The 17,788-nt window shown below is 43.5% G+C and overlaps 1 protein-coding gene, 1 long non-coding RNA gene and 1 pseudogene across 3 annotated transcripts; 2 read left to right on the forward strand and 1 right to left on the reverse strand.

Annotated features, from left to right (window-relative positions):
* LOC113045168 (receptor-type tyrosine-protein phosphatase S-like) overlaps positions 1–2,436 on the forward strand; it is an 85,675-nt pseudogene extending 83,239 nt beyond the window's left edge.
* A 2,707-nt stretch (positions 2,437–5,143) lies between these two features.
* Positions 5,144–6,253, reverse strand: LOC113046351 (uncharacterized). Its single transcript, XR_003276070.1, has 3 exons — positions 5,858–6,253; positions 5,391–5,529; positions 5,144–5,294 (listed from the first exon to the last, which is right to left on the reverse strand). It is a non-coding gene; the product is annotated as an uncharacterized LOC113046351 (long non-coding RNA).
* Positions 6,254–9,318: 3,065 nt separating this feature from the next.
* LOC113045169 (SURP and G-patch domain-containing protein 1-like) lies at positions 9,319–17,363 on the forward strand. Of its 2 annotated transcripts, none has more exons than XM_026205367.1 (14): positions 9,319–9,466; positions 10,374–10,554; positions 10,646–10,800; positions 11,304–11,540; positions 12,547–12,670; positions 12,749–12,837; positions 13,575–13,698; positions 13,898–14,154; positions 14,539–14,645; positions 15,693–15,870; positions 15,965–16,071; positions 16,186–16,331; positions 16,678–16,807; positions 16,961–17,363. In XM_026205367.1, the coding sequence occupies exons 1-14, from the start codon at positions 9,448–9,450 to the stop codon at positions 16,985–16,987; spliced, it is 1,881 nt and encodes a 626-aa protein (XP_026061152.1). In that variant the 5' UTR covers positions 9,319–9,447; the 3' UTR covers positions 16,988–17,363. The 2 variants fall into 2 exon arrangements, with proteins under 2 accessions (XP_026061152.1, XP_026061153.1); XM_026205368.1 differs by having other exon boundaries at positions 13,587–13,698.
* Positions 17,364–17,788: the final 425 nt, after the last annotated feature.

Raw genomic sequence — 17,788 nt, forward strand, 5'->3', positions numbered from 1 at the left:
ATTTGATTAGTTATTATTTATTTTATAAAGTGATCACACCCTCCCGTCTGTCTGTCTGTTCTCAGGACGAGTATCAGTTCTGCTATCAAGCCGCTCTGGAGTACCTGGGAAGTTTTGATCACTATGCAACATAAGAAGAACACCACCCTGTCCACCACCTTCCCCATGTCTCAACAACCCCACAAACACCCGCAGAGGAACCACGACACGTCAAACACACAGACAGCGACGCAGAGCAGGCGTTCTCTCAATGCAAACTATTACCTCAGTGTTCAGATATTGATATTAATGTTGTGGTCAGCTTTTTAGAAATATTAAACTCTGGACGAAGATCTTCTTCACAACGAAAAGAAAACATTACATGTACAAAATCTATTTAAAGCAAAACAACAACAAAAAAGAAACTTTGAATCAAAAGCCTGAATAATTGCTGCACCCTTCAGTGGGAGTTTCTTCGAACTGTCTTTGCCAATGTCAGGCGTGAATGAGCGAGAGCCCGTCTGTGCCTGCCAGAGTCATCGTTGCCATCCCGAGCGAACGCCGCAGAACGGAAGCAGATCTCTTACCTTCTGTGCCTAACGGAGCGACCGCAGAACTGCACCAACGCCGGACATCAGCACACGTGATCTCATCTCTTTCCTGATCCTCGGGAGCTGTGCACGAGACGGACTGAACTCTGTGAATACTGTATTCGGTGTGTCTCTAAATGACTATATGCTGCTTAAACCGTGTTTGGAGGCCGAGGGAGTTTTCGAGGCTTGAATCTTGTATCTGTATCATGTTCTTTTGCTTCTTTCTGCTGTGGCATAATGTACTCCGCTGTGTCTTTATGGTGGGACGACGGAAGAGCCTCGGTTCTTGGGTTTATAGATTAATGCACGTTCTAGAGGAATTGCAAGATTCATTCCCCAGTATTTCTAGCCATGCATCAAACACTAGAAACATCTTCTGAGATGGTTGCATTCTCCCTCGATCAGATCTCACCCGGCCGAGCCGAACCCGCCGAAACTGTTCCCGTCATGTTTAGTTTAGCGCAGCCGTGATGTTTAGGAGTAGCGCAGGAAGCGACCGGTTCTGAGATCTCCACCTGAGACGTGAAGTGAGCCTTATCGTTGTTGTCCAAATATTTAACCGACCTGATTTTTTTATTTAGTTTATTTATATTATGCTTGAATTTTTAAGGATCTATTTATTTATATGATTTTTATGGAAATCTAATTGGTGAGCTGTGGTGTAGTTGGCCAGCTAATGTGACTGTACACGGCTCAGATGTACAGTGTTGTGCTTCGTAACCCTCTCAGATATTTTGATATTTCCTGTGCACTGATTGTTCTAGAGGAAGCTGACGGCCCGCGGCCCTCCGGAGCCCAAACCTCACGAAAACGGTCGTGAAGTATCGCTCCATCGCAAACAAAACACACGTGTTCTTAGACAATACACACATTTCTCGAGTTAAAGCACACGCAGATTTCAAGAGCCCAGAGAGACGACATCAGCCTCAGATCAGCGTCACAGATCTGTGGTGTACAGTACTGTACCATACAGTGATTCACCGTGGTAAACCCAACAAAAACCACCACAGTAATACCATATTATCATGACTGAAATGTGATGGAGGGCTGAAATATTTGTGGCCATGGAGCACAAAACCAGTCATAAGGGTAATTATTGTTCACCTGAAAGCTAAATAAATCATCTCTCCATTGATGTCTGGTATTGTTGTCTATTGCTACAAATATATCTGTGCTACTGATGACTGCTGCAGGGACACATTTTTAAGATTTAAGAGATTTAAGCTGCAGTCATGGTTAGTGTTATTCTGTGAATGTTCACAGGTGAGATTCAGTCATTTTAACTGGAATCCAATGATTCTCTTGAGGGCAAAAGATTCCTACAGGCGGATTTTATTTTGATTGCATGGATTCACCAAAATTAAGCTGCTAGGTTTGTGAGTTTTGCTTTTCTACATCGCACTATTGTCCAAAAATGATGAAAGTTAATTTCCGCCATGTAATATAAAAATAGGCTTAGGGTTGGGTTTATATTTTGTTCTCACTATTCTGCCCTTCTTTCTTCAGCCAAACCTCAGCTGATTAACTGTGGCATCACTGTATCGTAGTACGAGCACATCCTAGTCAAGGAGACGCTGATCTGCAGGTGTTCTCTCTTCATGAATGAAAGCACATTGAGACATGATTCTGTTTCTCATCAATCAGTTATTCTCAATATGAAATGTTCCTTTGGAGATGAAAGCACACAAACGAACCAAAAGCAACAGCTGATGAGACGCCAGTGTGACGAGTGAACGCGGGCCGCGTGCTGCATACAGTACAGTAGTGTTTCACTTTCTCTGCTTGTTGATTTCAGATCATGTATGTAGATATGTTGACTTTGTATTAAAATTGAACGACTGAATATACTGACGTGAAGACCGTGTGTGTGTCGTCTGTTATTTCATTATAGACCCCCTGAGGAACAGTTCCACTCATTCTCTACTATAGGAGAGGAAGAATTGTATAAACTTGTTAAATCATCTAAACCAACAACATGTATGTTAGGCCCTATACCATCTAAGCTCCTAAAAGAGGTGCTTCCAGAAGTCTTCCTTTTCGGTCGAAGATACTAGAAAAGGTGGTATCCTCACATTTATATTCCTTCTTAGAGAAAAAATGGTTTATATGAGGATTTCCAGTCAGGATTTAGACCGTATCATAGTACTGAGACTGCTCTCCTTAGAGTTACAAATGATCTGCTCTTATCATCTGATCGTGGGTGTATCTCTCTATTAGTTTTATTGGATCTTAGTGCTGCGTTTGACACAATTGACCACAACATTCTTTTGCATAGACTTGAACACTTTGTTGGCATCAGTGGAAGTGCATTAGCATGGTTTAAATCGTACTTATATGACCGCCATCAGTTCGTAGCAGTGAATGAAGATGTATCATATCGATCACAAGTGCAGTATGGAGTACCTCAAGGCTCAGTACTAGGGCCGCTACTCTTAACGCTTTATATGTTACCCTTGGGAGATATCAACAGGAAACATGGTGTTAGCTTTCACTGTTATGCTGATGATACTCAGCTCTATATTTCCTCACGGCCCGGTGAAACACACCAATTTGAAAAACTAATGGAATGCATAGTCGATATAAAAAACTGGATGACGAGTAATTTCTTACTGCTAAATTCAGAAAAAACAGAGGTGTTAATTATAGGACCTAAAAACTCTGCATGTAATAGCCTAGAACCCTGTCTAAAACTTGATTGCTGCTCTGTCAATTCTACGTCATCTGTTCTTACTAGAACCAGGAAGTATGACCATATTAGCCCGGTCCTGTCCACACTGCACTGGCTCCCTATCAAACATCGTATAGATTTTAAAATATTGCTTATTACTTATAAAGCTCTGAATGGTTTAGCACCTCAGTATTTGAATGAGCTCCTTTTACATTATACTCCTCTACGTCCGCTATGCTCTCAAAACTCAGGCAATTTGATAATACCTAGAATATCAAAATCAACTGCGGGCGGCAGATCCTTTTCCTATTTGGCGCCTAAACTCTGGAATAACCTACCTAACATTGTTCGGGAGGCAGACACACTCTTGCAGTTTAAATCTAGATTAAAGACCCATCTCTTTAACCTGGCTTACACATAACATACTAATATGCTTTTAATATCCAAATCCGTTAAAGGATTTTTAGGCTGCATTAATTAGGTAAACCGGAACCGGAAACACTTCACATAACACCCGATGTACTTGCTACATCATTAGAAGAATAGCATCTACGCTAATATTAGTCTGTTTCTCTCTTGTTCCGAGGTCACCGTGGCCACCAGATCCAGTCTGTGTCCAGATCAGAGGGTCACTGCAGTCACCCGGATCCAGTACGTGTGTGTGTGTGTGTGTGAGAGTGAGAGTCTGTGTGTGTGTGTGTGTGTGTTTGAGAGTGTGAGAGTGGGCATGTTTTTGTATCATATCAGGACACAACTCTGTATAATGACATGGGTATGACACAGGTATTACAAGGAGAGCGTGACTTATGAGGACATAACCCATGTCCCCATTTTTCAAAACGCTTATAAATCATACAGAATGAGTTTTTTTGAGAAAGTAAAAATGCAGAAAGTTTCCTGTGAGGGTTAGGGTTAGGTGTAGGGTTGGTGAAGGGCCATAGAATATACAGTTTCTACAGAATAAAAACCATTACACCTATGGGATGAACACACTTTACACAAAAACAAACGTGTGTGCGTGGGAGACAGAGAGTGTGTGATCTCTGAAGGAGAGGCTATAAATCACAGGAGATCCATGTTTCGAGAGCTTCAGATGTTCCAGAAGAATCTTAATTGATGATTTATTTGACTTCACTGGCATTCTGCTGTAAGTTATGAAACGCAGCATTGTGAGAATGGTTTATATTTGCTCTTAAAGCTTTATAAAGAGAGTGCTTCGTAAGACTAGTTTCACAATCATTCCTTGTTTCATGACTCGTGATTATGAGCTACAATCCTCCTCAGAGCAAACACATAAATCACCCAAACACTGAAAGACTGAGTCCCGATCTCTGAGGACTGAACAGATCTGTATTTGAAGTGTCTCAGGCGTTAATCACTGAACTCATCTCACTTTCTGAACTCACAGCTGCTTTTGTTAGTTCTGCTGGTGCTAGTTTTCAGACCGATCCGGTTTTAGAAGGCCACTGAAATCTTCAGATTTTAAAGGATTCCACTCAAGCACAAGATAAAGAAGCGTTGTTGAACTTTGAGTTCAGCTAATAATAATCAGATGCTAAACCTCAGACAAAATACATTTTATGGGAAGGTTACTTTAGAAATATAATAAGTCACAGATTACAAGTTACCCTATTTAAAATGTAATAAGTAGACAATTGCTTTATTAATGTAACTGATTACAATTGGATTATTTTTCTAATGATTGAATTCTAAAATTCGAGTGATGTTTCACTGTTGATCATTCGGAAGTGTGTAAAGCAGCAGAATGAAAGAAATCAATTCAATCTGTAAGTAGCTGTGATTTAATTACACAATGTTTCACATCATTTGGAAAAGATTACAGTTAATTTTTTTTTTTAATTATTATTATTAAATTATATAATTCTGTTCCATGTGACTAGTTTTCCAGATCTAACAGGTGGCCAGTTTTATGATGAATACTGTGAGATCTTCTGAGAGGATGCTGGTGACTCATGGATGTGGTAGATATGTGTGAGAAGACAGTTAAAGTTAGAGTCTCCAGAGAGATGAAGCATCGCAGTCCCAGAATAACTCTGTTAATATGACACTGGAGTTCATTACAGACTCGTTTAAATAATGAATCACATCTGAGTCAAACGAACTGATCGTTAAAAATCAGGTTCACAAACCGGCTTCAGACAGGAACAGGAGCGCTCCTGCAGTAAACCTTCTTCATGCTCATACGAGCTCAGCGTGATGCTGGCGAACAGGTGAAAGGTCAAACCAGTTCAGCTTTTACTGTTTGTGTTGAACACACTGAGACCTCACCTGAGAAATGAAGAAGGAAAAAATAATCGTGAGTAACACACACACACACACACACACAGTGCTTCCGCATCCACAGGTCATGTTATTTCAGAATGATGATGATGATGATGATGATGAAGTTGAAGGAGTAACTGGAGAATCTGGAGAGCAGAAGAAACACACCGAACCAGAGCAGTTCATCAGTGTGTGTTTGTGTGTGTGAAAGAGTGAGAGAGAGAGAGAGAGAGTGTGTGTGTGTGTGTGTGAAAGAGAGTGAGAGAGAGAGAGTGTGTGAGTGTGTGTGTCTGTGTGTGTCTGTGTGTGTGTGTGTGTGTGAGAAGCATCTGACCTTGCAGATGTTGTCCACCTGTGGGATAGCCTTTCCTGTAGAAGGTGTAGCCCATGTCCTCCTCTGTTAGAGACCCCTCATCAAGGAGCCTGGTTTCACTCAGGGCAGCAATGTCGATATCATAGCTGTGCGGCTCGGCTGTAACCAGCGCTGTTGTTCTGTGGGGTCTTTCAGACCTGCTATAGGAGTCCAGGAGACATCTGCATGGTGTGGGACTGGCAATTAAGAAAGAAGACTGCCAAGACTCACTGAAACTCCTGTGGGCATCAGTGAAAGACTGATGACCCTCCGTATCCCCCAGGTGAAGAACCGCTATGCCACACTTCTAAGTGTGTATGCTCCAACTCTACCATCTGACAGTGAGTCTAAAGACTCTTTTTACCAAACAGTGGATGAGGCTCTCCACGAGATCCCCAAGAACAAAAAGATCCTCCTGCTTGGAGACTTCACTGCTCGTGTTGGGCAGAACAGTGGGATGTGGAAAGGAGTACTTGGCAGGCATGGGATTGGTCAGGCCAACTCAAATGGCATGAGGTCACTTACCCTCTGCTCTGAGCACAACCTGACCATAACTAACACCATCTTCCAGCAAGAGACGTTCTCATAACCCGGGCCATGAGAGGTGCGGAGTGCTGGACAGATCATCGCATGATCATGACCAAGGTCCTCATTAAAGTGCGCCCCCCCCGGAAGATACCACTGCAAGGAATGAGTTTCGTCGCTCCCTGGCTGAGAAACTAGGGGAGCTAGAACTCCTCCTGAGGGATGGTAATGCCACAGAACAGCAGTGGATAACCTACTAAGCAACATGCACAAAGCACATCAGGAAACCCTAAGAAAACCCCTTATCCAGCACCGCCAAACAGCATTGGCAAAAAGCTCGTCGGGGAGTCCAGAGGACTCTGCGGACCTTACAAAACAAGTGGTGGATGGAGAAGGCTCATGAAATTCAGTCATTCGCTGACAGAAATGACATGCACAACATTTATAATGCAGTCAAATCCATTTACGGCCCAATAAGTCATCGCATCACTCCCCTGAAAACAGCAGATGGGCTCAAAGTCCTGAAAGACCAGAATAGCATCCTGGAGAGGAAAATGCTGAACATTTTAACACCTTACTAAATCAGGACTCTGATGCAGACTAAACCATCCTGAATGAATTGCCTGAATTTCCCCCTATTGACAACCTTAGCCAACCTCCAACCTTCCTGGAGGTTCTGTCAGCTGTCCGCTCCCTGAAGTACAACAAGTCTCCTGGCTCTGACAATATTCCTGCAGAACTGCTAAAACAGGGAGGGTATCTCTGCACAAGAACACTACATCATTACATCGCCAAGGCCTGGGATGAAGAAAGCATCCCACAGCAATGGAGAGATACTAGTATTGTAACTATATGTAAGAGCAAAGGGGATAGGGCCATTTGTGACAACCGTAGGGGCATATCACTTATTGCTGTGGCAGGCAAGGTCTTGGCTAAGGTGATGTTACAAAGACTGATCAATAACATCACAGAGTCTATGCTCCCCGAGTCACAGTGTGGGTTTAGAAAGAACAGGAGCACAGTCGACATGGTCTTTACAACCCGGCAACTTCAGCAAAAGTGCAGGGAGCAACATTAAGAGCTGTTTATGGCTTTTGTCGACCTCTCCAAAGCCTTCGACACTGTGCAGAGAGATCTCTTGTGGGAAGTCCTCCTCCGGTTTGGATGCCCCACTAAGTTTGTCAACATCCTCTGTCAGTTTCATGATGGAATGACTGCTAGGGTGACAATAGGAGGTCAACAGTCTAGCCCTGTCCCTGTGCGCACAGGGGTAAGGCAGGGGTGTGTACTGGCACCAGTGCTTTTTAACATCTTCCTCATTTGTGTCACCCAGCTTCTCCATAAGGAAATACAAGACAACCGTGGAGTGACTGTAGCATACAGGCTGGATGGTAACCTCTTTAATATCAGGAGACTGCAATCAACCACCAAACTGCACCGAGTGAGGATACTTGAGCTGCAGTATGCGGATGACTGCGCTCTCATATCTCACTCTCCACAAGACCTCCAGTCTGTCCTAGATGCAGCAGTGAGGGTGTATAGCAGGATGGGGCTGACCATCAACACCGTCAAAACAGTGTTAATCTGCCAGTGGAGTGCCAACATCCCACCCGCACCACCCATCTTCTATGTTGCAGATGAAAAACTATCAATTGTGCCATCATTCAAATACCTTGGGAGTATTATCTCTGAAGACAATAGCATTGACAATGAAGTCCAGAACAGAATCAAACAAGCATCAGCTGCCTTTGGGAGACTCCGGCGGCGGGTTTTTCAGAACCAGAACCTTCATCTCAACACAAAAATATGCATCTACCAAGCAGTCTGCATCACCACCCTCCTCTACAGCTGTGAAGCATGGGTTACTTACAGCCCCCACATCAAGTCCCTGGAACACTTCCACATCTGCTGTCTCCAGAGCATCCTGGGAATCACTTGTATGATACGCCACCTACTGTATCAGAGTATGTAACATGAGCAATATCCATTGGTACTACTTTATATCAAATAAAAAAAAAAAAAAAAATTCTATATCCTATTGTATATCCCTATATTTTTTAGATATTGTATAACTGCTTTCTGTGTATCCTTTACACCACTTCCTTCCTGTCTGACTTATCTTTTGTTTTAGCCTCATACTCTCATTTCTTACAATATAGCAATACATGTTCTACATCTTCCTTGGACCTACATTCCAAACATTCATCTGATGGACTTTTGCCCATTAAAAACAGTGTTTTATTTAACCCTGTGTGATCAAACCTTAGCCTGGTTAAAACACTCTCCTCTCTTCTGTTACTTCTATTCACACCCTGAGCATTAATAGATTTTTGCAAGCTGTAATATTTCCTTCCACTTTTATCCACATCCCACCTATCCTGCCATTTCTTTAACATTTCTTTTTTTAATTATCGCCTTAGCTTCTCCTTTTCCAAGAGGTATATTTATGACATTGTTCATCTTAGTTGATTTTTTTGCTATATTGTCTGCTCCCTCATTCCCTTGTACACCTGTGTGGCCAGGTACCCAGCAGAATCTTACATCTATCCGTAGTCTCTGTAATCTAAATAAACTTTGTTGAATTTCTAGCATTAGATCTTCTCTATTAGATTTCATATTTTGAATACTATAAAGAGCTGCTACAGAGTCAACACAACACACCACTCTGTCTGGTTTTACTTCCTCAACCCACTGCAGTCCTACAATAATCGCCATCATCTCTGCCGTAGTGTTTGTGTGTGTCTGTGTGTGAGAGATAGTGTGTGTGCGTCTGTTTGTGTCACCTGACCCCGAAACTTCATGTTAACATCAAATAATCTAGAAGCAGCACTGACAATACAAACAAATAACTGAAGAATTTTCTACAGTATGTAGTACTAAAGTTAATGTTGCTGAATAAAGTAAAAAGAAGCGTGCGCAGTTTCTGCAGTGAGACGCGCATGCGCAGCGGGCAGCCGGCAGAGGGCGATATTCGCGCTGCGGTGTAATTCTCCATCCGCTCTGCAGACCACAGAAGAAGAAGCAGCTGCTCTACAGCACTCAGCGCGATGGAGTCTAGCGATGCAGGTAAAAACATCATTCCACACTAAAATATCCTCACAAACACTGCTTTTCTCTCACATATGTGCGTTTGTTTGCGTGTCTGACTCGTTCTTTGACTCAGTTTGTTGAGATGATGTTTGTTTGGATTGTTCTGATCGATTAGCCGCTTCAGTGCTAACCCTCACAAACCAAAACAACAGTTTTATTAGCGATGTGTGACATCTAAAACACGATATCAGAGCGCTAGATTCTGTGTTTCATGCTGAATGATTCTGATATGCCTCTGTATTTACTTGAAAATCTATATTTTAGTTTCTTTTCATCTTTTGTTTAGCAGAAACGCAAGTGTTCTTCAATTGTCATGTCAATAAAGCTGAACTAAATTGAAACTGAATGTATTAATTACGTTTATAAATATGATCATAAATCTCAGGAAAACATCGAAATCACTGTTGTAATTGTCATGTAAATAATGTGACTAACTTAGGCTTCATTTTTGCGTTATATATTATTGTTGACCGGTTTCGTCAGATTCAGCAGAGCATGAGTGTTTTTATACTCGTGAGGTTGAAATATTGAAATAATCAACTAGTTCATAATTTTTTGAGTCGTTCCTGAGTCAACCGAATCATGTTTCTGGTTAACTCTCGTGTTTTATTTTCTGTAAGGATTTGTTTAGAGTTATGACACAAAGTATCATTCACCTGATATGAACACAATGAAAGCACACTAACGCTTTATTTTACATCTACACACTCTCCATGTCCTTCTTCTGGTCACAGTAACTAGATACTAACTCTAACCCATGTAGTGTCCTTGTATTACAGCACTTTCTAAAGTAAGTGGGCTGTAAAATAAAGTGCACCCCTAACCCTGGAGGTCTATGAGATGAGAGTATCGTGAGATAAATGTGTATGTGTGTGTGTTTCAGGTCGTGGCGGCTGGAAGACTCATCAGAAGAGTAAACTGAATGTGATCATGAGACAGGAGGAGCTGATTGCTCAGAAGAAGAGAGAGATCGAGGCCAGACTGAAAGAGCAGGCTCTGAAGAAGCAGAAGCCCATCCAGAACCTGAACCAGAACCAGAACCTGAACCAGAACCAGTCCAGCAGGTGATGCACGGCTCTGATCATCAGTACAGCAGAACACAGCTGATCCGTGTGTTGATCTCTCTCTCTGTGTGTGTGTGTGTGTGTGTGTCAGTTCTCCTCCCTCAGAAGCATCTTCCTCATCCTCCTCCTCATCCTCCTCTTCCTCGTCCTCCTTCTCCTCATCCTCATCTAATAAGTTTGTGAACGATGGCAGTTTCCTGCAGCAGTTCCTGAAGATGCAGCGAGAGAAATCCAGCGCTGATGAAGGTTTGTGTTCTCTCTCTCGTGTTTGCTTTGACTCATTTCTGTTTGATATAGTTCAGCTCATCTGTTCATCTGTGTGATTGCAAGGGGATGTTTGTTTTACATTTCAGTAAACAAGAAGTTAATATACGGTTACATTTTAGACAAATACTGCCTGCTTTGGCTCCATTTCACCAATGAAAGCGTTTAATAAGATTAGGTTGTCAATTGATTCACTGCACAGAATATGATGAATATGAAAGGTTTTATGAGCCAGCTGATACAAACGATGATTTTCTCAATATTTAGATGTTTTTGCTCCCTCAGATTCCAGATTTTCTAATAGTTGTATCTCAGACAGATGTTGAAATCTTAATTTCTACATCATCTCAAATCTTAATCTTCCGTAGGGGGGGGGGGGTGTAAACTTTTGACCTCAACTGTATTACAGCCTTGTGCTGATGCAGCATTAGATCTGCTGTGTTTGGACTGTCGTGAAGCTCTTGTGCTGATGTCATTTCCTGTAGGATCCACTGGCTCCGCCCCCAGTGCTCAGAGCCCGCCCACAGCCGGAGGTCAGGCTCAGAAGAGGAGCGTTCTGATTGGGAAGCGTCCAGGTCTGGGGGTCAGCAGCATGATCAATCAGATCAAGAACTACGCCCCGTCCAAGAAGCCAGCGCTGCCCGCGGCCCGCCCCAGTGTGTTCAGCTCCCCCGATGATGAAGATGAGGAGGACGATGATGCAGACTTTCTGGAGGTCAAAGGTATCACACTCCACGTTTTGACCTGGGAGCATTCATCTAAAGACCTTCCTCTGGTTGAGTTAACATGACTAACTAAAGGACTAGTTCACCCATCAGTCACTCATGAAAAGAGACGTTTAGCGGCATGTTCTCGCTGCTCTTTTACATGTGAGGGACGTGGATTGTTATTGATGCTATGAATCTCCAACAACACCATAAATATTCATAACTACTGCCTTCTGAAGTCACATGATGAGTTTTGTGAGGAGCAGACCCACATTAATTAGTTTATTAAATCAGCGTGAAGTGGAAATATTCTAAAGGCATGTTATAGATCTTATTGTAAACAGTCCTTTTATTTTTTTTTTTATGTTGTGAGCTTGTGATGTTTAACAGATCTTCTCTCTGGTGATGTATGCAGGATTTCTCCAATCGTTTAGTCTCTTAAGCTCCGCCCCTGCAGCTCTCGCTCATTCTACATACACCTTTGAGAGCCACGCCCACATCTCAACATCCAATCAATGAGCTACAAGTCCCGCCCTGCTTTGATTCTTTTCTGATCATTGGTTTCAATCAAATATGCTTCGTAATACAGAAGAAAGCTTCTGTTTAGCTGTGACTGAGGCTAAACAGGCATCTCAATTAAAACTGTTTTGAAAATATAACTGATAAATCTTTGCCTGAAGATGGAGAGGTGTGTGTATACTGACCTGAGAATCATTTCTTCTGTTATTATTTCAGCAGACATGTCTTGTTTAGAAAGGGCAGACGAACCACTCTTTTGATCAAACAGGTTTGCAGAAAGTTTGACTTGAATTGAATGAACTATAGAAGCTCAGAGACTGAGATGTGTTCCTGGAGCAGTCGTAGTGCAGCTCAGAGCTGAAGAAAGAGCAGAAAGGCTCAGGTTTAGTGTCTTGCTGTCGGTCCGCTGCTCACTCGGCTCATCGTGTGACTGTATGTCCGTCAGATGATCAGACATGTGCTGTGTTTGCGTTATGCTGGCGTTCTCATAGCCTGCTTAAAGTTTCCCCCCCAGAGGACGGAGATCTGCGTCTGGTCATCGATAAGATGGCCTCGTTCGTCGCTGAAGGCGGCTCAGAGCTGGAGAGGAAGGCCATGGAGGACTACAGAGAGGATCCGGTCTTCTCGTGAGTTCCTGGTGTCTCTCGTAGCTGCTTGTGTTGTGTTGTGTCCAGACGGTCCAGCTCTGACTCTGTCCTGCACAGGTTCTTGTTTGAGAAGAGCAGTAAGGAGCATCTGTACTACAGGAAGAGAGTGGCAGAGATCAGACGAGACGCGTCGCTGCAGACCGATGGTGAGAGATGCAGACATTCCTCCATTATATCACTGTATCCGTTTAGAGAATAAACTCTGTTTCACTTGACCTGCGTCGAGAATCCATGACACACATTATCAGACCGTTTAATCATCATAAACATAATGCTACTGTGAATTCACAAGTGCTACTAATCCAGTGAATATGTGAGGCAGGTTTAATAATTGTGCTTTAATTATTCACATGTGTGTAGAGTACATATGTGTGCTCCGTTCAGTGAACGCTGCCCCGCACAAACTGTTATCAGTGTGTCTCCGTGTGTGTGTGTGTGTGTGTCCGTGTGTTTCCCCCGAGTGTGTGTGTGTGTGTGTGTGTCCATGTCCGTGTGTCCGTGTGTTTCCCCGAGTGTGTGTGTGTGTGTCCGTGTGTTTCCCCGAGTGTGTGTGTGTGTGTCCGTGTGTTTCCCCGAGTGTGTGTGTGTGTGTGTGTCCGTGTGTTTCCCCCGAGTGTGTGTGTGTGTGTGTGTGTGTGTGTGTTTCCCGAGTGTGTGTGTGTGTCCGTGTGTTTCCCCGAGTGTGTGTGTGTGTGTGTCCATGTGTTTCCCCGAGTGTGTGTGTGTGTGTGTGTCCGTGTGTTTCCCCGAGTGTGTGTGTGTGTGTCGTCAGACGTCCCTGTGCTCTTCTCAAACCCCATCCAGCTCTCTCTCTGCTGCAGTACACTCACTCATAATGGAGCTTGTTTAGTTTGAGCTGCTGGTTCTGATAGACTGCTTAAAGTCTCCTCCTCAGTGGACGACAGCACCAGGAAGGTGGCGGAGAAACTGGCGCGCTTCGTGGCGGACGGCGGCCCAGAGGTGGAGATCATGGCTGCTCAACACAACCGAGACAATCCTGCCTTCAGGTGAGATGCTCTGGAAGGAGCTGTAATCAGACCAGACCGTCTGTGCAGCACAAACACAAACACACCGCTCCACGAGGGCCTGAGCCGCTCACCTGTGTCAAACTCCCACAATATATTTAACATGGAGATGAAAAGCCTTAAACACACCAGGATATGGAGGCAGTGATGAACAGAAGCTTGTTTTGTTGCTCTGTCTCAGTTTCCTGTACGACTATCAGAGCGCGGCTCATCGCTTCTATAAGGCTAAAGTGGACGAGCTGCGTCAGGATAAGAGCAGCACTGAGTCGCAGACGTCTGTTCAGAACGACTCACAGGAACACACACACACACACACCGCTGCCAAGAGGAAGAGGAAGAGCCGCTGGGGAGCCGAAGATGATAAAGTGGAGCTGCCCACACCGACAGTCATCAGCCCTACTGCTCCAGCGGCCGCATCCAGCACGCCTGCACTGACCGGTACACACACACACACACACACACGCTCGCTCGCTCACACACAGACTCACACTCACACACACACACACACACACACTCTCGCTCACACACACACTCACACGCACTCACACACACACTCACACTCACACACGCTCGCTCACACACACACACACTCACACACGCTCGCTCACACACACACTCACACACGCTCGCTCACACACACACACACACACACACTCACTCACAGACACACGGTCACACAGATACACACACACTTCCAGACACGCTCACACACACACGCACACAGACACAATGACAGAAACAGAATCATACTCTCTTAAATCTTTATGCATAACCTGACAGCATCTGTACTCTGTGTGTGTGTGTGTGTGTGTGTGTGTGTAGATCAGGAGCTGAGCAGTCTGGGATATAAGAAGGGGAAGCCGGTGGGTCTGGTGGGTGTGACGGAGCTGTCAGACGATCAGAAGAAACAACTCAAAGAACAACAGGAAGTACGAGCACACACACATTACCCATAAACCCCCTAAACTCTCTTAGAAGCAAATATACTTTCAATAAAAATTTAAAGTAAATTTGATTTATATTTTTATTTTATTTGATTTATTATTTTTCACAGTACACATTGTTTTAAAGCAGCATAAAATCCTAATGTCAGTGTTTATAATATCATAATATATTCATGCCTTACAGTCTCATAGATCAGATCAGAAACATTAGTGACAGAATAAACAATCATCAGGTCAGATTCATGTAGATTAATAGTCTTTTAAAATACGTTTAATATGATCACAAATTCAAGACATGGGGCCAGTAAATTTATATAATTATTCCACTTCATATAATCAATTTGACAAGAAGAGTGCCATTTCATTTTCCAAAATTTCCATGATTACAAATATTATAATATAATATATATATTTTTTACAACAGTTCAATAAACAAGAAGTTAAGAATCTTCTGTTTTAGACATCATATAGTCAGTTTTGGCTCTATTTCTCCAACAAAAATAATCCCAAACACAGCGGCGGCACTGTTCTGTGTCTCTGAAGCCCCTTTCACACTGCGCTTCTGGGAATACACAGGTAATGTGTCGCTGGATTCTGCACTTTCACACACACCCCGTGAAGATCCCGTAACGACACGTGACATCAGCGCGTGACGTGTAATGTAAGAGTCGAGACGCTAGGCACGTTATACTTTCACTGAAGCAAGCGAACGATCTCTGCGTCAGCGCGGAAAGTGAGGAACTAACTGATCTCTGCTTCATTACAGTTTGCACATATGTTTCAAAACAGCCGGTAAAAGAGTCGCGCGATAACATGAATCATCACTACGACACACTCTTTACGGCATTAGATCTGGCTTTTGTTCACACAGCGCTCGTCCCGGGACTGAACCCTGCAATGTTACTAGGTCCCTGACCCGAGGACAATAACACTCTTAATTATCATCATCGATAAAATCACATCAATACCCCCCTCCTAGAGTAATACAGCACTTAACATGAGTGTGTGTGTGTGTGTGTGTGTGCGCATCAGATGCAGGAGATGTTCGACATGATCATGAAGCACAAGCGTGCGATGCAGGACATGCAGCTGCTGTGGGAGAAGGCCATCAAGAACCACCAGCACGAGTACGACAGCGACGAGGAGCTGGATCCTGACGACGGAACCTGGGAGCATCGGCTCAGACACATGGAGATGGAGAAGACCCGAGGTCAGAGGTCAAACAGGGAACCATGTGAGGGTTTATATGACACACACGTGACGTGATGTGTGTGTGTGTGTGTGTGTGTGTGTGTGTGTCACAGAGTGGGCGGAGCAGCTGACGGAGATGGGCAAAGGGAAGCACTTCATTGGTGACTTCCTGCCTCCGGATGAGCTGGAGAAGTTCATGGAGACTTTCAAAGCTCTGAAGGTGAGACTGATCACGTCAAGTGACCTGACACCCACAGAACCTGTTTGAAAACAGTCATACTTGCAGTTCTGCATCTGCTAAATGAGACGTGTATTTCCTGTCTGTGACGTGCAGGAGGGCAGAGACCCAGATTACTCCGAGTACAAAGAGTTCAAGCTGACGGTGGAGAACATCGGCTTCAAGATGCTGATGAAGATGGGCTGGAAGGAGGGAGATGGACTCGGCTCAGATGGACAGGGCATCAAGAACCCTGTCAGCAGGTGAAGAGACACTCTCTCTCGCTCTCACTCGCTCACACTCACTCTCTCACTGTCTCTCGCACACACACACTCATTCTCTCACTCACACACTTGTTAGTTCATTGCTCTGAATAAGTTTATTAGTAATATTTTGCTTGGTGCCCTCTTGTGGCCTCGAATTATGCCTTTTAAACTTTTAAACTCTTAATATATTTACAATAATGATGGTATCAATTATCATTTAGTTGTTCAGCCATTTTGACCACCCTAGTGCTGAGTGTGTGTGTGTGTGTGTGTGTGTGCGTGCGTGCGTGCGTGTGTGTGTGTGCGTGCGTGCGTGTGTGTGTGTGTGTGTGTGTGTGTGCAGAGGCTCCACGGCGGTGGACGGCGCAGGCTTCGGTGTGGACAGACCCGCTGAACTCTCGAAGAGTGATGATGAGTATGATGCTTTCCGTAAGAGGATGATGCTTGCATATCGCTTCAGACCCAACCCTCTGGTGAGACTCACACACTCATTACCCATCAGCCATTGCAGCGATGCAGTTCCATGAATCTGTTTGATTAGTCTGTGATCCAGAACGCATCGGTGTCATGTGCAGATGTAGAGAAGCCTGTAGTTTTACTAACATGTGTCTTGTGTTTCTGCACAGAACAATCCCAGAAGGCCATACTACTGACGCCGCAGCACCTCCTCTAGACACACCTTTCTTTTCTTTTCTTTTTCTCATAACAGCTTGAATTATGATGTGTTCATTTCAGAAAATAGAAAAATAATTCACCCGAGTACATTTTAATAAGCCCCTCACATGTTTCTGTTTGTTTCTTTAGATGCTGATTTTTTTTTTTTTACATTTATTCAAAACTGTAAAAGCCCCTGATAGAGTCAGCAGCGCAGTATAATATTAGCATCAGTGCAGGTTTTATGTGTGTTTTACCCGTTGATGAGCACAGATATTATAAACCAATCCCCATGGTCTAAGCTGTAATTAAACTGACTCCAGCGTCTGTCACTGACTCTGTGAGATCAATAAAAGGCTGTGCTCTCAGACGCTCTCTCTCTCTCTGTGTGTGTGTGTATTCGCTGGAAGAAGTCCATCTCAGTTTGTGAAGTGATCTGGGTTTTTAAAGTAGATATTCCATGGAGGATAAACGTGTAAAATAGTTTGAATCTGAAAGCTCTTTATTGTTGTATGCTTTAACAAGAAATATTTAATCGGTTCCAAAAGCTTCTAGAAGAGGCACACAGGAACAACAACGATTAATGTCTTAATGTTACAATACATAAACATTTTCTGTGTAGAGTTTTAAGCAATATATTGAAATTCTTTCTCTTAATGTGTAGAAGCCTCAAAGAAAACGTTGTAAACTACAGAAAAGGCAGGCAACTCATGTCCTGGTAAAGATGCTGAAGGCAGGTCGCATTGATGCTAAATGATGTTGTGACGTCATTGAGTGATGATCGAATCTTAGCAAAGAAT

This window comes from Carassius auratus, chromosome 27, assembly GCF_003368295.1.
Source record: "Carassius auratus strain Wakin chromosome 27, ASM336829v1, whole genome shotgun sequence".
In the NCBI taxonomy this organism is placed as follows: Eukaryota; Metazoa; Chordata; class Actinopteri; order Cypriniformes; family Cyprinidae; genus Carassius; species Carassius auratus.